At 42.2% G+C, this 24559-nt stretch overlaps 1 protein-coding gene across 1 annotated transcript in view; it reads left to right on the top strand.

The window, feature by feature from the left end:
• DMD (dystrophin) overlaps window positions 1-24559 on the top strand; it is a 1998908-nt gene that overhangs the window by 1682279 nt on the left and 292070 nt on the right. The window contains exon 60 of the mRNA XM_049644567.1: window positions 5716-5862. Coding sequence (XP_049500524.1) covers window positions 5716-5862 — 147 coding nt within the window. The remainder of the gene's footprint in view (window positions 1-5715; window positions 5863-24559) is intronic.

Raw genomic sequence — 24559 nt, 5'->3', positions numbered from 1 at the left:
ACTACTAATCCAGTGTGAAAAATCCTGGGCCTTTTCCTAATGCCTCCTTTTTTTTAGACTGCTTTCCAGGGGTTTGAGTTCTCAAACATTTGTTCTATAAGGTTGTATCATACAGAGAAATGCAGTTAGTCACTACTTGATTTCTTAAAAATATTTTAGTGTTTCTTTTTGCGAAGGAGAGAGTCAGAGTATGAGCAGGGGATATGTATACGTATATACATATACGTATCGATACGTATAGATATGTAGCTATACATATAGATACATATACGTATACACGTGTGTGTGTGTGTATCCCCCTCATATATATATATATACATATATATATATATATACATATACATACATACACACATATATACACATATATATGCACATACATACACATACATATATACATATACACATATGTACATATATACATATATACACATACATACACATACATATATACACATACATACACATATATACATACATATACATATATGTACATGCATATACATATATATGTATGTATATATATGTATGTATATATATATATATCACACAATTTATACATAAACTCCTGGATGGCATTGCTAATCCATGCATCCCAGAGTCTCCTCCTCTTCTTGCCTGCTGGGGCCTTTCTTGGATTATCCTGGCCCTGCACCGCTGACTCCCCCTGCTTTCTCTCCATCTACAAGCCTCATCTTGCTTCACCTCCCTCCTAATCCCGTTTAGATTCCATGATACGTTTTTCAGTCGCATTCCAGCTAAAATTTAAACTCCCTCGCCCCTGACAAAGAGGCACCTGACATGACCCCAAACCTGGATCAATTGTTTTCTCCATGCTTGCAAGGAGCACTGTTGGAGAAAGAGAAAATGGGGCAGACGAGTTCAAGATTTCAAGAAAATGTTGGTCCTCGGCCTCACATGGGCCCTCAGCACTGTCTCGCAACCTCACTAGTTGCTGAGGTCTGCTTCTCTCATGGTCTCTGCCACAACTAATTCAAATGTTCCCACTCACCCTGAATTCGCGTTTTCATTTGATGAGTATTTGTTGAGCCCTGACTTTATGGCAGTTCTGTTGCTTCATACTTCGTAGAGGAACGGAAGGCCTTCGAAGTAGGGGTCCCTTGACTCATCTCTTTCCAATCCTTTAAATGGCCCTTCTGTGCCGTGCAGACTAGTCTCTTAGCTACCACGTCAAAGCTTCTCCCTCCAAAATGATGTTCCCTTGTTCAAAGATAATCCCTTCCTTTTGTTGTAACGTGATTGATGACTAAAGTTCTAAATCTATATTTAAACAAATCTTTAGCTACATAAGGATAGGCAACGATCTGATCGCCAATTTAATTTCATAAAAAGAAGAAAAACTTGACATATCGGTCTTATATATCATTCTAAATCAGTACTTTTATATCTATAATCAGACAACATTTAATGAAGTGAAAATTCTGCCGGCATGAAACTAGTCATAATAAAATTAGACTTGGTTTGCTCTTTCATGGAGAACATATTCCAGATGTTTAAGTGATTCAAAGAAAAGCCACAGTATAATGGCTCCCTTCAATGTTTTCTCACTCACTGCCTCCAAACTAGAATAAAATCTAATGAAGTTCTGGTAGTATTTAAATAGCACAGGATATTGTTCTGAGTTAGCTGCACTTTTTGACATTTGATGTTCAGTGTTTAATAATTTGGACATATATTTATAGGTGTGATATCAAAAGCTCTAACATTTGAAAGATAGGCAAACACAATGTTACATCCACTTAAATGACACAGTACCCATATTCATTTTTTACATAGTACGCCTTGTGACAGTGTTTAGGGGGCCGTACTTCTAGGCTTTGACTGTCTATAGCCATGAGCCACCCTCGGGTGGTATGGCACCACCACCGGAACCTAGGGCAGATGCCAAAGTGGAGGGTGACTTGGAACCCTCTCCTATCTCCCTTTTCTCTTCCTCTTTTCAACCGCCCGGTTACCTTCTTTCCTCCATTCTCGTGTGCCCTCCTGGTGATTTCTAGATGGCTACAGTTTTTCTATCAGGCTCATGGGGATATCTCCCCAGAATCAGACTTCACCCCAAATTATCACTTGACCAACTGACCTCCCCACCCCCAGTCAAAGCTTCCATGTATCCTACCAGAAATGTAATCCAGATGAAACTAAACATACGCCTTTTCCTCCCCCTTAGTTAATGATGATCCTAGTAGCCGTTAACCGTGGTAGTCAAATAGCGGGACTAAAATTTATTTCCTCTATTTTGGCTGAAAACCTAGAGTTCAACAGTTAATTGAAAAAGTCAGTTAAATCAGGGAATCATAAAAAGTAGGTCTTAAACATCTTATTCAATCTTAAAATAGTCACCAGTATTTTAGCATCGTGTGAAAGTTTCTTGTTTAAGTGTAGATTCACTGATTGGACTTCTCTGTAAATCACACTGATGATGAAGAAGTTTCGATTTCCCGTTCCAGTTTCTGTAATGTCGACAGAGTCCATCAGGACAAATGGAAGGCATTCTGTGTACAGAACGCTCCTAAATTTTTCGCAGAACTTTCCTCATCTTTTCCAGTCACCCCCATTCAACATTTGCTTTTCTTTTTCTTTTTTAAACACCCTTCTAGAGTGTTCGACCTGGTTTTCGTAGAAATAACTTACTTTCTTTCAGACTTAAACTTCTTTGGACCGTGAAATCTTTTAAATTATGTAATTGCAAAGCTAACTGGTGCAAACAGGTTCGAGAACATACCCACGCCTGACAACTCAACTGATGGGAGCTGAAGGCTGTACGTAGTGACAGATAGCTCTATCGTTTTACTTAGAGGCTGTTAGTTAGAGGTCTCGGTCACTGTGATTCACAGGGAATGAAGACTGGCTACTCTGGTGAGTCTTAAGTGGAGATCAGTTAAGATAACTTCTACTGTAATTGCTGGATAGGAACGATGACAACGAAAAGAAGCCACAAGATCCCGTGACAGGGGTGGTGCGGTGGAGGTAGAGAGAGAGGGAGAAAGAGACAGAGAAGCAGAGGAGAAGGAGAGTGAGTGTTGTGATTAATTATGCATATTGGAACTTAATTTTTAATCACCTTCATCCTCCAAAACACTGGCGCAGGATTAAAATCTGAGTTGACTTTGAGGGGAGGAAGTGAAAATCAAAATCTTGTAATAAAAGGCATTTGAACACGTGCATTATGTCATCCAAAGGGAGCTGAAACCTACATGTGACAAACTGAGATGGCTACTCAACTTAATGGCCGAGAGCCACGCTAGTGAAGAGAGATGATTAGCATCCCGGGTTAATCCACACTTTTGTCGGATTCTGCCTGGCTGTCCTGCCATCTCTGCGATGGTTTCCCATTTAAAATTCCCACTCGTATGATATTTATTTATGGTCACTACAAACACACGTTATTATCCAGAAGAGAGTGGTTCCATTTGGTAACCATTGCCCTTGTCCAGGCTTCTCCATTGACATTTAAGAAATCTGTCTTCTAACCTTTTGTTACACAAAACAAAGTGATTATGGGTCATTTCCTTGTAGAGATATGAATTTACATTGATGGCTTTTTACCTCCCGCCATGGGATTCTTTTAATCTGTATATTTATTTATAAGGCAATGGAATAATAATATTTACTGTCATTCCCTATAAAAACTTTCTCAGTTTCAGACTGATTCCTCTGACATTCCACTGACATGAAGTTGAAAAAAGATCAATACATAAGATGGGATTTTTTGCATGTGTGTGGTCAGATAGAAAGATTTCTTTTGTTTTCCTTTGTTTTTATTTTTTATTGATATGTAATTCACAAGCCATAAAATTTGCCCTTTAGGGGCACCTGGCTGGTTCATTCTGTGTGGATCATTCGATTCTTGATCTCAGGGTCATGAGTTTGAGCCCCATGTTGGGCGTAGAGTTTACTTAATAAAATATATACATATTGTGCGACCTGTGCTGATCTCATAGTTCATAGGTTCAAGCCCTGTGCCGGACTCTGTGCTGACAGCACAGAGCCTGACTGGCATTCTCTCTCTCTGTCTCTCTCTCTGTCTCCCTCTCTCTCCTGTCTCTCTGCCCCTCCCCCACTCATACACACACTTGCTCTCTTGCTCTCTCTCAAACTTTAAAAAAATTCACTCTTGGGGCGCCTGGGTGGCTCAATCGGTTGAGCGTCCGACTTCGGCTCAGGTCATGATCTCGCGGTCCGTGAGTTCGAGCCCCGCGTCGGGCTCTGTGCTGACAGCTCAGAGCCTGGAGCCTGCTTCAGATTCTGTGTCTCCCTCTCTGTCTGACCCTCCCCCATTCATGCTCTGTCTCTCTCTGTCTCAAAAATAAATAAATGTTAAAAAAAAATTCACTCTTTTACAGTGTACAATTCAGTGATGTTTAGTCTCATCACAAGATTGTGCTATCAGCAGCACTGTCTCGTTCCAGAACATTTTCATCACTCCCAAAAGAGACCCCATGATTCTCTAACATAAAATTTTTAGTGACCAGTTTTTTAAAACATTAAGTTCTATAGAATTATTATCACAAGGTCTTATAGTATCTAAGAACTATATAAGAGTCTCATACTCCATACATTACCACATTTTAGTGGTGAGATATTCAAGTTGATTTGACAGTTTGAGAGGACAATGCCATTCTTGTTTAGAATGTACATCCTGGCTCCTTTTATTTGGAGTGGGAGGGAATCTGGAGGGTTATAGATGAGGTCAGTGTAAACAGTGGCTTCATCGACATAAGGAACCAGAGAAATAATACCTGCCCGGATCGAGCAAGTCAAAGCAGCACATAGAATCAAGTAAGTGATGTTGTCCTTGTGCATAGACATTACATTACACAAACTGTTCTCCTAAGTGAGGGAATCTGTCCCTTAGAAATTGCTCATTGGAACATTTGGACATCATGCATCATGTTAAAGATCCATAAATGTCACCTCAATAGGGTAGATATGATGCATGGTAATATCCTCCCCATATCTGCATAGGGTTCTTCCCCGGACAGCCAAGAAGCCCCACGGGAGCCTTCCTAAGTCATTGCCACAAGGACTAAAATACCAGGGGACCAGGAAGTCATTCTTAGGGCTTGAAAATATACCCTAATCTCTAAATGAATCTATTTATTATGCAGTTGGTACAAAATATGAATGTAATCTTTTCTGACTGAGTATACCTTTTTATTGTAAAAAAAAAAAAAAAAGAAAAAAAAGGATCCATTTCTGGCTGGGAGGTGAGTCGAATTTAGAATCTAGCAAGATATTTTTCCTGTTGCTTTCCAATCCAGAATTTTTTTTGGAAAGGTATATAATAGTTAGTAGTTTGTACTCTGGAGGCAGGCAAACATGGATGCGTGTCCCGGGCTCCTCAATTTTGACCCACTGAACCTTGGACAAAATATAACCTCTGTAAGTTGTTTTCTCGTGTGTAAAATGAGAGTTCTCCAACTATGAGTCTCATAGGGTTATTCTGCAAGGGTAAAACTGGATTATGGAGACAGAGCTCATCACAGGATCAGGCACCTAAGAAATGCTCATTAAATATTCGTGATTATTTTTCACCCATTCACAAATGATCAGGGTAGTAATACCACTATGATAGAGCAAACATCACTGACACTCCACCCCAAAGAGAACGAGATATCTTGTAGTTCGCATGTGTCTGTTTTTTTGGCTTGTAGTGTTCTCATTTACCAACTTGCCCTTGACTCTTTCATACAGGTGCTTCGAGGAGAAATTACACCTCTGAAAGAGAATGTCAGCTACGTCAATGACCTTGCTCGCCAACTCACTACGTTGGGCATTCAGCTGTCACCATATAACCTCAACACTCTGGAAGACCTGAACACCAGATGGAAGCTTCTGCAGGTAGGCACATTATGAGCATTACAGTTCCTTGTTACGATGAGAGGATATACAGAGAAAGCTTGTTTGTAAGGAGCAGTAAAAGTAATTTCTTCCTGTGATGTTCGCGATAATATTTCATGAATGTAGGATAGTTTATATTCTGCAGTAAGATCCTCTATAATGTTCTAAAACCTTTTAACAATAATTTTTATAAATAGCTTCAAGTTAGACCTTCCTGTACCTTGCAATAAACACGGAAAATAATGCTGAATCGCGATAGAAGGACTTAGTTACTGTCATACAATTACTTTGTACTACCGTTGCTTGGATTCTTTAAACATCTCTACCTTTGGAATCCTAATTTAAACACCAGTCAATGGTAGGACATATGCTAGAAACATTTTAGAAAGATCACTCTGTCACAAACCTACACATGCAGGTTTTTTATAGGTGTGCATGCTCAGGGTCACATTTACTAGCTGTGGGAACTTAGGACCCTTCTGTGTTTCAGTCTTCCATCTGAAGAAAATGCAGACATTAAATGTTGCATAAATTCTAGCTCTTAGAGTTATTGCAGTTATAATTATTATTATTACAGTATACAGCCTTTGGAATCAAACTTACTGGGTGACCTTGAAGTCACTTGTCCTCTCTGGTTGTCAGTCTTCTCATCTCTAACTTGCTTGCTGTAATATTAAACAAGTTAATTCGTGTAGAGTTGTTAGTTCAGAGGCTCATAGTAAGAACTCAGAAAAGGTCATATGTCTCTATGTTCCCTATGCAAAGGATACTGTTTAATACCCCAAACCCTAAAACTGATTTGACCATAGAATTAGAGAATTGTTTTCTCTTCTTTTCCAGTTTCATAGGATGCAGAGAGTATGCTTCTGAGGACAGAGAGGAAACTGGGTTTAAAAATATTTGCTTTCAATGTTTTAATAAAAAAAAATGATAAAGCAGATAACTTTTCGTATTGGCAGCCCGTTTAGGGGTGTGATTGAAAGTCCTGTTCAAGAATTTCTAGACCTTTAATAAAAACAAGTTCCAAATCCAAGACCTCTTGAGATCTCTTATAATTTAATTCCCATTGTGATGGATAGTTTTGAAATATTTGTATGATAGATGGTTATAAGTGGCGTTGACCAAAGCAAGGCAATATAGTTAAGCGATAACATGCCTTTCTATGTCTGTTAGTTTCATAGTGGCCAAGTACTGCTAAGACCTTATCAATTTCATCCTTAGTATGTTTTTAACTTTAAGCATAAATAAGGAAAGTAATAAATGTCCAAGGAAAACCAGTGGCCATCTTTGTTCCATTCAAGCGTTCTTGAACTAGATCTTAAAATTTCTTTTGGAGAACCAAATGCCGCATTTGCTTTCAGAATGTAGTGACGAGATTGGTGATCATGGCATGTGAGTTTACAAATGAGGTCAAGAGATTATGACTGATACGGAGAGGTTTTTTTTTTTAATTTTTTTTTTTAATGTTTATTTTTTTTATTATGAGAGTTTTTAAAAATCAGTGCCAAGTGCTCCGTCGTTGCACTCTTTATTTCAGAGGTAAAGAGTGAGAAAATATTAATAGCTTAATTGTCACTTGTTCTTTAAAAAGCGTTGAGGACTTGGTTATAAATATAGGGCAGTACATGAAAGGAGCCGGTGTAGTGTAGTAACAAGTAGACTGGAGCAAATAGTACGGGGCCTGACTTCCCACTGACGCTCAGCTGTTCTTCAAGACCACGTTGTCTTGAAAAAACCATTTATCCTCTCTCGGCTTGAATTCCTTCATTTGTAAAATGAGGCAATCCATTTGGTCTCAGGTCACATCCAGCTCAATCCAGTGATTCCATATCTGGCTATCTGGGAGAGACACACATATGGCAAAAATTGACTTTAGAATCAATACAGTTGCTTCCTCTATTCATCATACAGATGTGGCTTGTTGGAATTGTGTTTCTCCTTCTTTCCTTTCAACTTTTAAACCCCTCATCCCAAGCCCACGTATACACAGCCTCCTCATACTAAACAGTTTGATGAGTTTGCGGTACAAGCTTTTATGGTGGCAAATTTCACACGTTGCTGTTTTGGGACCTGACCTTAAGGATATGCTTAAAAAGTGTTTTCAGCAGAAAGCTGATAAATCCAAGGTTTGGGGTCGCACGTAACTGAGTCCATTTTTTTCTTTGACCATAATTGTAACCACTCTGCTATATTGTCAGCGGAAGTCCTTGTTCAGAAAGGGAACAAAGCCAAGAAATGAGGTTCACATCAAATAATTTCATCCCCATTACTGGAAGAGCAAGTCATGTGTTCTATCGACAACATTTTACAGTTAGAATAATGTACCTGACTAAAGAATCACCCAACTTCTGTGGAGGGACGTTTAAGCCCATCATCATTATAACATTATATTTCTATAAAAATAAAGAATTTAGTCACTTCTGGGGCACCTGGGTGGCTCAGTCAGTTAAGCGTCCGACTTCAGCTCAGGTCACGATCTCGCGGTCCGTGAGTTCGAGCCCCGCGTCGGGCTCTGGGCTGATGGCTCAGAGCCTGGAGCCTGCTTCCGATTCTGTGTCTCCCTCTCTCTCTGCCCCTCCCCCGTTCATGCTCTGTCTCTCTCTATCTCAAAAATAAATAAACGTTAAAAAAATATATAAATAAAAAAAGAAAAAAGAAAAAAGAATTTAGTCACTTCCAATGCTATGCCAGTTTTGAAATCATGATAAAAAATAAGTACAAATTCATCTCTGCTTCTTTGTCCACAAAGACAAAGAAAAACTAAGAGAAAGGAGGAGCAATGGGGAGGCACATATAAACCTAAGAAGACGAGTCTTCAATTTGGACAAAATAGTGTAATAGAAGAAACAGTCACATAGTACCAGGCTATATCTACTTGTTACCAGAATATCGTGGGTCGAATTACACAACACATTAATTTCTATTTAAAAAAAATTTTTTTAACCTTTATTCATTTTTGAGAGACAGAGTGCAAGAGGAGGGAGAGGCAGAGAAAGAGGAAGACACAGAATCTGAAGCAGGCACCAGGCTCTGAGCTGTCAACACAGAGCCCGACGTGTAGCTTGAACTCACAAACCGTGAGATCATGACCTGAGCTGAAGTCGGATGTTTAACCGACCGAGCCACCCTGGCGCCTCATTAATTTCTATTTTAATTTTTTTTAATCTTTATTTATTTTTGAGAGAGAGAGAGAGAGAGAGGGGAACAGAGAGAAAGGGAGGCATAGAATCCAAAGCAGGTTCCAGGCTCTGAGCCGTCAGCATAGAGCCCGACGCGGGGCTTGAACCCACAAACCACAAGTTCATGAGCTGAGCCAAAGTCTGATGCTCAACCAACTGAACTATTCAGGCACCCCTTTTAATTTCTATGTTAAAAGAAAGCCATGCTGGGTGTTTTTTTTTAAGCTGTGTGTAACATCAGTCAAAATGATAGAAACAGATAAGCCATGTAGATCCGACAACCACAGCAGAGTGTAAGACACAGCCACGATTTATCTATACACAGAAATACAGTGTGTGGAGAGCTCTGAATTTATTTGGAATGCGCAAAGAGAAGGTTAGAGGCATTGGTTTCCCTGTTTGAAACTCGGTGGGAATAAAATCCCATTTTCTCCCTCAGAGGGGACACATTGGTAGGGATGTTTGTGCTAGACCATGTGACAATGTGTTTTGGGTATAGGAAGCCATCATTCCTTGTAGTTACAAGGATTTTCATGGACATTATCTCATCTAATCCTCGTAACATTATGAGGATTACATATTATCACTATTCCTTTTTACAAGTAAGGAAACTGAGACTTTGAAATAATAACCGACATAAGCGTCCGACTTCAGCCAGGTCACGATCTTGCGGTCCGTGAGTTCGAGCCCCGAGTCAGGCTCTGGGCTGATGGCTCGGAGCCTGGAGCCTGTTTCCGATTCTGTGTCTCCCTCTCTCTCTGCCCCTCCCCCGTTCATGCTCTGTCTCTCTCTGTCCCAAAAATAAAAAAAAAAATTAAAAAAAATGTTGAAATAATAACCGACACAATCACAGTCACCGGCTCGTAAGTGTCGGTCAAGGTGTGAATCAGACCTTCTGAACCGTGACCCCTCGCCCCCGACCTTGTTTCTTCTTCTCCAAGTTCTATTTAATTCGGACTTAACAAAGTCATACTTTAAAGCTGGTTTGGGCACCACAGGTATGAAATACCTCGCTTTTTCCACGCTTCTCTTTTTTGAATGATCTCAAGGATCTTAACTTTGAAATCTCCCTTTTACAAACCAGTGGGTGAATGAGCTCCTCCTCCCAGTGTACCCCTTAAAATTCACGCCTGTAGTTCCCAATACAAAACGCTAAAGCATTACATTCTTCGTTGTCTTTAGAATTCAGCAACTGTCCTAAGGCCAACCAAAAGTGATTTTAATGAATTAGCTCTTAAAGCGGAACCAGTGATAAGACTTGATCCCGTAGACGTGAGCATCAAAACCAACTGGGAAGAAAGTTAAACTGAAGATAAGCTTTTCTCATTTTGAAGCCATGCATACATGTTTAGTGATGCAGTCATGCGCTTCACTCACCAAGCACAAGCACTAGGGGGGAATAGTCTCCTCCTATTCTCCTCCTGCAGCAACAGAAGCTGCAAATACACTTTAATATAACGAGCACGTGCTTTGTTGACTGTGGGATGTCTGGAATGCAATCACTTGAAAAGTATCGACTGTGAAGACATTTCCAGGTCTGACCATCTTTAACTATGTTTAAGGACAGCCTCATGAATTATGTATGTTTTGAAAGGTTTCCTAAGATTCTTCCAAAATCAAGCAGACGTATTCCATCAACTCTCTGCCAGAAGGATCTAGACCCTCATCTTCGGCACACACCGTTCCTTCTTTCCTTCTTTCCTTCTTTCATTCTGTTTTCACTCGGTCAACTGTGTACCTAGTATATACTGCAGTGGTCCTATCTGGTCCAAGGACATACTGACCCAAATCCCCTTTACTGCTTCAGCCATCTTGGGAAAAGTTTAATATGTGGGCTTTCTTTCATGGCTTCCATAATGGCCCATCCTTTCTCCCTTTCTCCGTGTCGTAAACAAAAAAATAGGCTCCTGCGACCCTAATACGATAAAAGTACTACCTTTCCAAGATACCTGACTTAGAAATTCTTCCGTAATTTCTGACTAGGAACTTGATCTACATGATCAAACTGGTAAGATTTGTAGAAGGAGATGGGATCATATTTAGCTAGCCCACAGAAATATTTGCATGGCTTTGTTGTTTAGAAATTGAGCAAGAGTTTTAATTGAAGAATTAGAAACTTCCAGCAGAGCAGCTAATGGTCTTTACTTTGGTGAGATAGCTTTTCAAAGCAGGCTTCTAACTATATATTTGTACGTCCATCCCTGTCAACCTTGAGCAAAGGATTGGAACTTTTAAATGTGTTGACAGATTTTGAACATTTTCTTCATACTCTTTCATTTTTAAGGATACCGTACTAAGCATTTTGCATTATGGGGTCCCTTCTAGGCAGGAAGCCTAGGTGAGTTGTGCCATCTGCTCTGACAAATAATGTGGACCTATTACTAATGGAGGGTAAAGAGAGGACATCCGACTTCCATCCCTTCAGTTTTGCCAAGGATTGGTTCTACCAACGTCTTCTTAGTATGTCCTTTTTTGGCTGTTTCTTTTTTTTTAAGCATATTTATTTATTTTTTGAGAGAGAGAGAGAGAGAGAGTGGGAGAGGGGCAGAGAGAGAGGGAAAGAGAATCCTAAGCAGTCCCCATCCTATCAGCGCAGGGCCTGATGTGAAACTCAATGTCACGAACCTTGAGACCATGACTTGAGGCGAAGTCAAGAATCAGACGCTTAACTAGTTGACTGAGCCACCCAGACACTCCCGGCTGTTTCTTTTAACGCACCTCAAATGATTCTGCCTGCGGTGAGACCGCAGAACCCGAGAGAAAATGAGGAGTCTGAGGCCACTCTCAAGGGAGAGGCATTTTCCTACATCAGTGGTTCTCAAAGGTTCATAGGCATCCGAACCGCCTAAGGACTTCTTAAAAGACAGATCACTGGGCCCCACTTCCAGAGTTTCTGGTTCAGGAAGTCTGGGCTGGGGCCTGACATTCTGCATTTCCAAGCAGCTCTCAAGCGAGGCTGATGCTGAGGATCCAGGGACCACACTGTGAGAAGCACTGTCCTACATTAGGCACTTGCCAGGCACAGCCAACTTTAAAATGGTGTCTTCCAAAAGACACTTTGAGAAGTTTAGAGTCATACTGTGGACAATAAGCCTACTGCCACGCAGACGGCTCTGTGTTAGAGTGTTACGGTGCCTCAGCAACGTGGAGACCCAAGCCCTTCGCTTGTCTTGCCGGCAGGAAGAGGAGGGCGAAGGGAAACTTCTAGTAGATTCCTTTTGGTAGACTTGAGAAATGTTGTGAGTTAGTTTACATAACAGGTGTCAGAGACTCCGTTCCCAAACTAAAATACTGTTATGTTGGTTCCATGTTGAGGTGATAATATTTTTATGTATTGGGTGAAGTAAAACAGATGATTGGAACTGATTTCCCCCACTTCTTTTCTATGACTATTCCGATTTGAGTATTTTTCTTGAAAATGGACGAAGTGAGCCTGTTGCTTCAAGTAAAACAACGGACAGCGTTGGGTCCTTTGTACTTTTTTCATGTGTCTGCCAGAAAATTTAAAATGACATAGGCAGCTGTCATTATAGTTCGATGGGATAGCCCTGGGCTGGGCTGTAATTCGCACAGATGTAGCGTGGATAAGATTCAGCGGCAAAGCTTGTTAAATCACCTTCACTGCCCCCTCTCCCGCCCAGAGGAGATTTAGTAGGTATCGGGTGAAGCCTGAGATTCCTTCCATCAAGGTCCTGGGAGAAGCTGTTGAAATAGCAGTAATACTTCTCTCAGGTAGGGATCCTCTGATTTTTGGCAAGTTAATAAGGGATCCACGGGCTTGAAACGATAGGAGGCCACCATCCAAAACTGTTGTCGCGGTGTAGGAAAAACTACCCGAACACATTGTAAACTGTAAGTAAAAAGACTTCACCTGTAACATCGAGTCGGATGCACCCCCCTGGCAGGAGTTTTTCAAAAGCTCCAAGTAAAGGAAATGAGAAGAACAAAGAGGAAAGAATGTGTTTTAGAGAAGGTTAGGTCAAAGGATTTGTTGACATTAGGAATAGAATGAAGTCGACTGACTTCAGCTCAGGTCATGATCTCACAGTTTGTAAGTTCAAGCCCCACGTCTGGCTCTGTGCTGACAGCTTGGAGCCTGTTCGGATTCCGTGTCTCTGTCTCTCTCTGCCCCTCCCCCACTCACACTCTGTCTCTCCTTCTCTCTCTCAAAAATAAATAAACATTAGAAAAAAAAAAAAGAATGACCCATGAAAAAAGGCCAGTTAAGAGGTAGGAAAACATCTTTTCAGTGAGGAGAAAACAATCATTTATGCTTAGCCTCGTCTCTGTTAAAAAAAAAAAATTAGAAGGAAGTGAACAACTCCCTTTAAAGATTTGAAAGAATGAGGAATACGTGAATGTAAAAAGTCCAGGATTGGGGCGCCTAGGCGGCTCAGTTGGTGAAACATCCGGCTCTTGATTTTGGTCCAGGTCGTGATCTCACGGGGTTCATGAGATTGAGCCCCGCATCCGGCTGTGCACTCACAGTGCAGAGCCCGATTGAGATTCTCTCTGTGTCTCAAAATAAATAAACTTAAGAAAAAATTAGAGTCCTTAGAATGCACTGAGATCAAAATGAATTGTGAACTTTATGGGCATTTCCCTCAGTCAGTGTGGCTCCCGATGTTTTTTGCAGCTAATGGTACTTTATTCAGGAAGAATGATACTGAAATTGCCTGGATAACCTTGCAAGTAAGGTTGTACCAGAGTCCCTCCTCCTCAGTCCAAAGAACAGGCTAGTTTTCAAGGACCTTCTCTGTTTTGAAAGAAGGGCATTGCCATGTGTGGGACTAGAGGGAGAAAAGTGAACGCTGGAGGGAGCGTGATCAAAAAAATTCTATGGGCATGAAGCCAGTAGAAGTGAAAGACATATTTATTAGTTGAAGAGAGTGAAACGCATAGTCATGTTTTCAGGTATTTGTATAAAGTGGACCAAAATCTCCATGAAGTTAGGTGATCGGATGGCTTGATCTTTAGGCACTCCCTTCTGGATTGGTTTCCACCAGGAGCTATGTTTGCTAGTGTGGCAATCCAGGTAACTCCTGAGAACGCTGTGGAGAAAATGTCAGGTGTCGCTGTGACATGTGTTTCAGCAGCCCCTCTCGGGGATACGCGTGTTTCTTTCACTTCCTTGGTACCTCCCACCCCTCGTTGGAAAGATGGAGACAGGGGAGGGTATTTAAAATTGCGCGTCTGCTCTTGTTTTCCTTTCCTTCTTTCTTCTTGCGCAACTGACATTTGCCCTCCCCTCGACTTTTCCGCCTGCTTTATCCTTTGTTCTTTGAAGTGGCCGGCCCTGCGCCCTGACCTCCCTCCTCCGCGGCCGCCGGGCTCCGCCCCCCGCCCTTTCTGGCGCATTTGCCGGCCCGGGTTGTCCTGCTCTTGGCTTTTCCCACTGTCCCGCTGCGTGTGAAACCCTTGGCCGGCAGCTGCTCGCATTTCCCATGCTACGTCATGCGCAGCCTTCAAAGGGCTGCTGTTCTCACACTTCCACCCCGAAGACTCCCCCTCTCCTCCCGCCCGGCACATTCCTCTGGAAATAACCCCCTTTCAGGCCGTATGCAGAGCCGAGTGTGAAAGCCTGCTCCGCAAGGAGCCGTGGAAGAAACAAGCTTAGGGGATTCGGCCAGGCTGTGCTTAAAGGTCACTCGCACAGAGGGAATTCTAAGCCGCTGCGGTTTGCCTTTACTTTTAGAAATTCTTGAAGGTCCTGAAGATAATCGTCCGCATGTGGGCTCTGGCCTCAATTACCATATTCGTTAATTTCAAATAGGTATGTAGATGAAAAATAGAACAAACACATCGGAAGACGATTATTCTCTTAGAAATACACTCTGGACAGTGGACCGTACTTTCTTTGGCCAGTGAAGCGGCACAATATAGATTTGAGAAGACTTGATGCTAGTGAGACTTCTGCATTACGGACATGAATGATGAGCCCTTAGGTAGCGCCTGCTGCTTACTTACTATTCGCTTTCCTGAGCCCTTTTGCCCATCCTGACAGTCAGCCTAGGAAGTAGATGCTAGTTTTATCCTCATCTCACAGATGAGGAGAAGTAGGAACCAAGAGGTTCCGTGGCTTGTTTGCCTGAGTTCACCTTGCTGGTGAGAGAGTGAGGGTCGGAACCCAGGCAATGTGGCTGGAGAATCTGTCAGAAGTACTAACTATGCAACACCACCTCTCTGATGGAAAGCTAGATGGTCGGGACGAGACCGTCTCTCCTCTTCATTTACAACTCCGCCCTTTCAACACACGGCGTAACGTCCCCCTCACATTTATTAGGAATCACCTACATCAAGAGTTTAGGAAACGGCCGGTTTAAAATAGGACGATGATATGAGTCTCAGACCACCGTCGCGGAAGAGTTTAGCCCAGAGCCTGAATCAACCACACGGTAAAAGTGAGAATGTCTCCTCTACAGGACCAGGAAGGCTTGATCACCAAACTCTTCCTCAAGGGAGCAGAAGCACTCCTTCACGAAGTCAATATTTTCCATTCAATAAGTACTTTTCTGCCGTCTCCCCTCTGCCAGACTCTGGGTTAGATAATAGGGATGCAATTGTGGAAAAACCAGACACTGTCTCTGCCCTCACGGAGATGATAGTTTCTTGAGAAGACACACATTAATAAAGAAAACTCCTTCATATAATAATTACAAATCGTGGTGGGTGGAATGAGAGAAAATGCATGGCAAATGGTGAGGAGCTGGGGGTGGGCATGGGCGAGTGGGCGAGGGTGGGAAGACTGACCAGGAAGACTCCCCAGAGAAACTTGCCTTTCAGCCAAAGCCTCAAGGAGGAAGGCAAGTTAACCAAGTGGCTTTCGTATTCGTCTGCAGCTTTTTTTTTTTAAATGGCCTAACGCTTGTGACTAACGAACAATAAACAGAGTAGTAAAATTCTACTATGAAAATTTAATAACTAGGAATCATTGGAAGTAATGGGCTGCAGAGCTAACATACAATTAAGTCACGGTGGGAGATTTCTTATCACTCTGTGTCACAGAGAGGATCCTGTTTGAATTCTTCATGCACTTGAGAAAATTTGTAGCTACCTGTGTTTGTTGACTGACTTACCAAAAGATGCCAGATCTGCTGGGCACTTAGCTGTGTCTTTACATGGTAGGGTTTCAACAAATATTTCTCAAAGTGCTGAATGCAGGAAATTAAGCAAAAATATTATTAAAAACTATAAAATAAATGGAAAGGTATGCCACAGGGAAAAAATTAGGAAACATAACTATCATTTCTGGATAAAGAGTATTCATGCCTCGATCTGTAGATCCATAAAGTTAACCAACACTTAAATAATTTTCCAAAGATTCCAAGAGGAAAAATGATCGACCACAAACGAAGTATTTCTCTTTTACTTTGTGGTGAAGAGGATTCACTCATATTCTAGACTTTTATCAGTAATTAATGATCAGTGTGCTCTGAACAATCTGGGATATATTTAATGGGGGAAAATGAGATAAAATAGCTTCCCTTTCTCACCCCTTTTTTGGTTGAGGTATAATTGACATGTAACATGATACTCATTTCAAGTGTCCACCGTGACGATTGGGTATTTGTATATATCGTGAAATAATGACCACAGTAAGTCTAGTTAATATCCATCACCGTACCTAGTTACAGATGTTTGTTCTTATGAGAATCTTTAAGATCTACTCTTGAAGCAAGTCTCAAAAATAAATACAGCATTATTAACTATAGTCACCACAGTGTATATCACATCCTCACGACCCATTGTTTCCCAACTGGAAGTTTGTACCTTTTGACCCCCTTCATCCATTTCACACACACCCCCACTCCCCCACCTGTGGCAACTACCAGTATGTATTCTGTTATCTATAAGCTTGTTCTCATTTTACATTACACATAGGAGATTATGTGGTATTTGCCTTTCTCTGTCTGACTTCTTTCACTTAGCATAAGGTTTATCCGTGTTGTCATTTTTTACAGGTGAATAATATTCTAGTGTACGTGTGTGTGTGTGTGTGTGTACCATATTTTCTTTATCCACTCATCTGTCAGTGGACATTCATCCATGTTGTTACATGTATCAATAGTTTATTCCGTTATATGGGAAGACTTATATTTGTTTACTCATTCGCTAAAATGCACTTTTGGGTTGTTTCCAGTTTGGGACTGTATCGATAAGGCTGCTATAATCATTCATGTACAATTCTTTGAAAGGACTCTGTTTTCATTTCTCATGAGTAAATGCCTAGGAGAGAGATAGCTAAATTATATGTTAGGCATGTGTTTAACCTATTTAAAAAATGCCAGACTGTTGTCCAAAGCTGTTGGACAATTTTACATTCCCACCAGCAGTGTATGAGAGTTCCAGTTCCTTCATGAGGTCTCTCAAATTGGATTATGGTCAATGTTTTGAATTTTAGCCGTTTAAATGACTATGTGGTGGTATCTCATTGTGGTTTTAATTTGCAATTCCCTAATGGCTAATGGTGTAGCCATTCCGGCTTTCTTAGGATTACTGCTGGCACAGTATCACTTTTCTCATCCTTTTATTTTTAGCCTATTTGTGCCTTTGTATTGAATGTACATTTCTTGTAAGCAGCATATAATTGGATTTTGCTTTCTTAAAATCCAATCTGACAATTTCTTTTAACTGGGGGATATTTAGACTGTTTACATTTAATGTGATAATTGATACGGTTAGGTGTAAACCTCTCATCAAGCTATTTGTTTTTGCCTCATCCCATCTATTCTTTGTTTGCCTGTTTCTCTTTTTCTGTCTTCTTTAAATTAATGGGAATTAGTGGATTCATTTTACCTTCTGTGCGGGCATATTAGCTATAACTCTTTGGTTTGTTTTTGTAGTGGTTGTATTATGGTTTATGGTATATGTACATCTTTGCCTTATTACAGAGTACCTTTAAGTGGTTTTAGACCACTTCACATATGGTATAAGAACCTTTGAGCAATATATTTCCAGTTATCCCTTTCCAAACTCTCCACTATTATTTGATCCTTTGGAGTCTTCTAAAATCAGTTGGGATTAGACTGGCTAGTTGTCCCCAATTGGTGAGGCAAGACCCTTCTGTGTGTTCGACCTCACGCCCTGTGATACGAAGTTTCCAGTATGACTTGTAAGGAACAGGCACTCCTTCCTGCCATAGGAGTGCAGGACCCTATTATCTCTGATCCCTCCTGGTGATTCTTTCCCAGCTTCCAGTAGTTTCTGCACACATGTGCTGATCACGCCTCAGCAAAAGACTTGAGGGAGACCCTTTCTAAATCTCCCGGGTTCTCCTTCTATGAAATTCTCTGCTCTCTGGGTTTCTTTCCTCTGAACTCGAGGGAACTTAGTCTTCCGGGACTCTCAGTCCCATCTTCTCAACTCAGGGAATCTACCAGGATCCCCCTGGGTTCTTCTTCCCCATGCTGTGTACTGGAAGCTCTCTCCAGGCAATAAGTTAAGACGATCCTGGGGCTCAACTCATAGATTTCCCATCTCTCAGGGGACTGTCCTTCCTTGCCTGATGTCCATTGTCTTACACCCCATCCTTACGTACATTTCGCCCATGTTTGAGTTATTTCAAGAGAGAGTGTACATGTGGTCCTTATCACTCCATCTTGTTTAGTAGCAGAGGTCCGAAAATACCTTCTGAAGCATGTCTTTGGGTTTTCTTTCTTGATTTGGAGATCATATGCAAAGAATGCTGGAAGAAAACAGGTAATTAGCTGATACTGTGCAATCTGCCAGACATAGAGATGCTGTTAGTCACTTACCAACATTGCACATATTTTGTTTCTCTTTCACAATAGCAGTAATTGCCTTACACTGTTGCCATCGTACTTTCTGCCTGGTTGTCTTGAGAGCTTTGCGATCAAGTTGGCTAAGCCTCAGGTCTTAGTCTGTATCTAAAAAATCTGATCGGGGCCTGAAGCCAAGGCTGTGTAGCAAGGTGCCCCGAGCATAAATCAGCCAATGGTAGAGCTGCTAAATCTTTTAAAACAGCTGAATATGTCAGTGTGCTTCATTGCATTGAATTACTGAATATTTTAATATTCTTAACTATACACTTCAACAGTCATTCTTTAAAAGATTCTATTTAATTGTTCTTAATACTACACTATTTAATAGCCAGTGTGCAACCATGCGTAAGGTTTCTCTTTGGGAAAGATGGCCTGTTTAAGGTGTTACCTCCCATCACTTCAGAAGATGTTAGTTCTCCAAGTCCAGGAGTCCGGCCCTTGATTTTAGAAAGACATCACGTGACATATCATAGTTCACAAAGCTAGTTAATAATGGAACCCAAACCAAAAACTTGCTCTGTAGTCTCCTCACACATCCTTTAAAAAAGGCATTCTTGGGGCGCCTGGGTGGCTCAGTCGGTTAAGCGTCCGACTTCGGCTCAGGTCATGATCTCACAGTCCGTGAGTTCGAGCCCCGCGTCGGGCTCTGTGCTGACAGCTCAGAGCCTGGGACCTGCTTCGGATTCTGTGTCTCCCTCTCTCTCTGACCCTCCCCCGTTCATGCTCTGTCTCTCTCTGTCTCAAAAATAAATAAACATTAAAAAAAATTTTTTTAAATAAAATAAAAAAGGCATTCTTCAATCTAAATATTCTGCATTCTCGAAGATGTTTTAAAAGGAACTATTTCTCCAAATCCTCCCCGCCTTGCAAGGTCCATGTGAAACAATGAGATCAAGTCTGTAAAAGTGCTTCAGAAACTATTCAGTGCTATAAAAATGTAACTTTTATTATTAGAACCGCAGTTCATTTCTATGAAAGCTTGCTAAACTTTTTTCACTTTTCTGAACTTGATTATACAGTATCTTTTCTAATACATTTGTTCATCCTTTATAAGAATTTAATCCTTTCTGCCCTGCTGGGTTGCAAAAAGAGAGCCTCTCTTCTTTTCTGGAACCTATTCATATTTTATAGTATTATACATCTCATGGGTTCCCACTAAGTGCGTGTCGAATAAAATTGGACTGGGGGAAATATGCTGATCCTTAAAAAGAAGGTATTTTGAAAGATTAGATATGGTAAGTCTTGCTTTCCTGTATTTGCGACGAAATTGTTTTAATTTGTCTTGTGTTCAACTGATGCGTCCTATTCGCATCCCTTTGTTAAAATTGAACAGATTTGCAGGTTGATGTAACAATTTGTGACAATAGCTGCCTGTAACTGGCAGGGGGAGAAAAATGATATAAAGGCACAGTCGTGAACTTCAGATCCTCCCCCTGCTTTTGGCATTCTGTTCCTCTGAATTAGAGCTTACATTTCTTGATTATCTCTGAGTCTTTCTGACTATTCACTTCTGTTCCTGTCAATAAATATTTACTGAACTACCTCTTAATAGAAACTTTCTTCTCCTAACACAGAAAACTCACATGTGGGTGGATGACTCTTTGTGGCACTTGGGAAATCTAAGAAGAATTTGGATTGCTACAAACAGGGCAGGAACCCCGGTTCTCGGGCATTGCTTTCCCATTAGACACTTAAACTTGAGGGGCAATAGAGCTAGACACAGGACCTTTGGAATTAAGTCCATCAGCCATCATCTATTTCAGTCTCTGTCTGTGTCATACGTAGGATTTTTCTTCCAGAGTGACATTTCTGCATTCTGCATATTACCTGCTACCTGTCTGCTGAGTGTACTCTGTGAAGCTGTCTCCTTTGCCGTGGGCAGTGGCCCCTTTCCTGCTGGGGAAATGAGATGCTAATCCTAGTCACTACAGCCTTTCCAGCCTTTCCTGCCCGACCCCAAGCAGGAGAATTCCTTGCTGGTCATCAGAATCTATCTCTGGGAGAGTGGCTGACCTGTCCTCTGTTAGACAGGCCCCAAAGGAATACTGTTTCATTTCCAGGGGACGGTAAAGACACTAGTATTTCCCTTTCTGCAGATCTGTTCCCTCCGTGGTGGACACGTCCACCCTTCTCCCTGGCTGACAGAGACCTGGCTGGTTCAGGAATTAGCCTACTCCAGGTGACTGTGTGCCCTAAGGGAGGCCTCAGCCCTAGGCCGTGAATAATGAGCGTACTGAGATATTTCGTGGTGATCTGGTGGCCCCAGTCTCCTTCGCAAGCATTGGACGTGAGCATTTTATGCAATCGCAGGCAATAAGATACAAAGGGAAGTAGGCCAAGGGAGCACACAAGAAAGGTTTTCCTCCCCCAGGGAACTAAACCAGTATTCTTTTTCTTCTGGACACTGTGCCTGCTTTCCTCTGCCTGCAATGCTCTTGGCCCAGATATCTGTGTGAAGAACTCTGTCACTCTTCAAGTGTGGCTCCAATCTCAACTTCTTGAGGACGGACTGCCGTGTTGAAACAGCAGCGTGCCCTCCGTCCCCCTTTTGAGCCGTCTCAGGTCAATACCCCGCACCTTGTCACGGTTCTTGAACAAAGATGCCCCCATTGCCAGGACCACCATGAATCATGCCTGCAGTACACCTTGTGTGGTCCCCTTCCCCACGGAATCCACGCCGGCCATGCACAACGACTGGGAGGCAGCAGAAGGGACAGTGTAGGATCCGAGGCTACACGAAAAGAAATCTTGCCCCTTCTGTTTCGGTCACCTTGGAACATTCACCTGGGGGAAGTGAGCTGCGATGAAAGAAGTCAGGCCACTATGCTGGGAGCTGCTCGGCCACACGGAGGAGCTTCATGAAAAGAAAGAAATGCTTGGCCAGCCCCCAGCTGAATAATGTGTGGTTTCTGCTACATGGGGGGACTGCCAGCTTGAGTGGCACCAGTCCCAGCTTATGTCTGAGGAATTCAGGTAAGCCTGGCAAATTAGCGGGATGGGCAGTGGATCTCAGGGAGGCTGGGAGCAAGCTCAAGCTGTAGACGCTTGCTTTTCGAGCTACAGCTCCCAAAGTGGCTTGTCAGGTTAAGTGACATACCAGATGTATGAGCAAAAAACAAAATCCATCTGGGACATCCATCCCAGTCAGGCTTTCCTATCACTCCACCTCCAGCTGCCATCTGACTGCAGATGCATGAAAGACCCCAAACAAACAAACAAAAAAAAAACCACCCAGCTGAGCAGAGTCCACTCAAAGAACCCAGGAGCAGGAGTGATCAATTTGTGTTTTCAGCCACGGAGTCCTAGGGCGATGGGAACAGCACTGGGAACATCCGACCTCTTTGTCTGTTTTTTCTTCTTTCCGTAACCATAGAATTAGCAGACGTGGTATGCTTTTGTTTGTTTGTTTGTTTTTAATCATCTCCCACCATGAGAAAGTACCCTTCATGAGGCCAGAGGTCTTGTCTCCTATTTGCTCCTGGCTCCAAAGCATCTAAAAACAGTTCCTAACATCTAACACAGTTCCTGGTCTATGGAAGGAAGGAACCGGAACTTGAGAAGCCATTTTGTCCATGTGTGGGGCGTTCACCCAAGGATGGCCGAGTGGAAAGAGGGGAAGAACCTGAGTCCCAATGATGACATTGTGTTTCTGATGGGAAGAGCCCTGCTTCTGCCCTCCTTGACTGGCCAAGGCATTGTGTGCTGGGTTTTCTCTTACCCGCAGCAGAAAGCATCTCATGGGACGCACGGTCTTTCCTATCACTGTGATTTTCAGCCATAGGACTGAGACACGACCGAACCGGAAGATGAATCCAAGTGGTAGACACAATGATGTTCTCAAAAGCAATCTTCTCCTTGCTGACAGAGGCTTTGCCTACTGAGGGAAGCATGTAGTGTATAATAAACTCTTGTCTACACCTTCTCTCAAGAGGCCTTCTTAGTCTCCTTGCAAGAGAAGCATGGAGAGCCCCTGATCTCTTAAAGGTGACTGTAATACTTGCCTGGGTAAGTAACTCCAGAAGCGGCTACACCTGGAGCTTTGAGACCTGATGCGATCCACTGCCCATCCCACTCCTATGCAACGCTTACCTGAATTTCTCAGACCGAAGCCGGGGACCAATGCCACTCGAGCTGGCGCTCCGGTCAGACAGCAGAAACCAAGCACGTGAACGAAGTCGCTAGCCCCTTGATGCTTACGTTTGGGAACTCCTTCTGCCTGAACATCAGCTGAGTATTTTTTAAGTGACTACATTACGGTAGAAACTCTTTTTGGCAGTAGGGACAAAGATGTTCATGATGCAAACCTTTCTCAAGTATGGCCGATACATGAGCGGCAAACAATACCATCAAGGCTCCACTAGAGATCTGAGGGGAGAAGAAGAGATGGTCATGTGCAGAACAGTCTGCAGTTAGTTTTGCTGCGGGGATGACATCTGAGCGCAGACTTAAGCAATGCTGAGGGTTTCAAAAGGTAGAGGGCATAAGATGGAAGGGCTTTCTAGAAAGAAGAAACAGCAGGAACGCTTAGAGGTCTGGGGAGATCTGACTTAACTGAAGGTGATTAGAAGTTGGGAATGAACGAGGTGTTGGGTAGACGGTGGGGAGGGCACAGAGACAGAAGTAATATCTAAGCCAGTGAAGTACCTGTAATTAGGGAAGAGACACAATTAAATATTTTTCTCAAAACTCCTTTTGACTTTCTACACTTGTCACTGATAAAGAAATTATAGGGGCACCTGGGTGGCTCAGTCGGTTAAGCGTCCGACTTCGACTCAGGTCACGATCTCGCGGTCCGTGAGTTCGAGCCCCGCATTGGGCTCTGGGCTGATGGCTCGGAGCCTGGAGCCTGCTTCTGATTCTGTGTCTCCCTCTCTCTCTGCCCCTCCCCCGTTCATGCTCTGTCTCTCTCTGTCTCAAAAATAAATAAACGTTAAAAAAAATTTTAAATAAAAAAAAAAAGAAATAATATTACACTGCAATGGTTTTTACCTTTTTAGCTTATTTGGCCCAAGCAAACAAGGGGCAGAAAAGTTTTTCATGTAAAATTTTCATTCAGCCTAAAAGAACATTGATGACTTCAGACCATTTAATGTTAAATATTTTAGAGTTCTAGATTATTTCTCTTTGGATGAGCAGAAGTTGGTTTTGTTTTGGTTTTGGTTTTTGTTGTTGTTGTTGTTGTTGTTTTAGACTCTGAAAATACAGGTTGCGTTTGTAACAGATTAATTGCTGCTTTCATGGTGGTCTCTCCCAGGCATCAGCAGGTTCAAGTTCAGCAGGTAGGCCTCTGGCCTCTGAGAATGTAGCCTGAGAGTTAAAGAATGCATGATCACCTCTGTGATCGCTTGAGAAGGGTTCTGAAATCTCCGTGGGGGTCATGGGGGCGCCAGATAGTTGGAGTCAAGAATGTCTAAGAGGTTAGGTATTTGGACTAGAGCTGTAGCGGGGAGGTAGGGAAATACAAAAGATCGGGAATTCATGTTGACCGTTAACAAACCCACATGTGAGAAATGTAAACCTCACTTGAAGCCAAAGGCTCTCCGAACTAGGACTTTGCAATATACTCTCCAAGGCAAGAACTAGTATCTGTTTACTTATGTGGTTCTGGAACATAAGGGAATGCAGATAGTGTGTTGGTTAGAATGCTTTCAGCAGCCAATGACAAAATGCCCAACTTCAAGGGCCTTCTGCTCTATTTGTTTTTCCCAAACTTTTCTGGGCATAAGAATCACCAGG

The sequence above is a fragment of the Panthera uncia genome, chromosome X (assembly GCF_023721935.1).
Source record: "Panthera uncia isolate 11264 chromosome X, Puncia_PCG_1.0, whole genome shotgun sequence".
Taxonomy (NCBI): Eukaryota; Metazoa; Chordata; class Mammalia; order Carnivora; family Felidae; genus Panthera; species Panthera uncia.
Note: the sequence above shows the minus strand (reverse complement) of the source record. Positions and strands in the feature narration are given on the sequence as shown.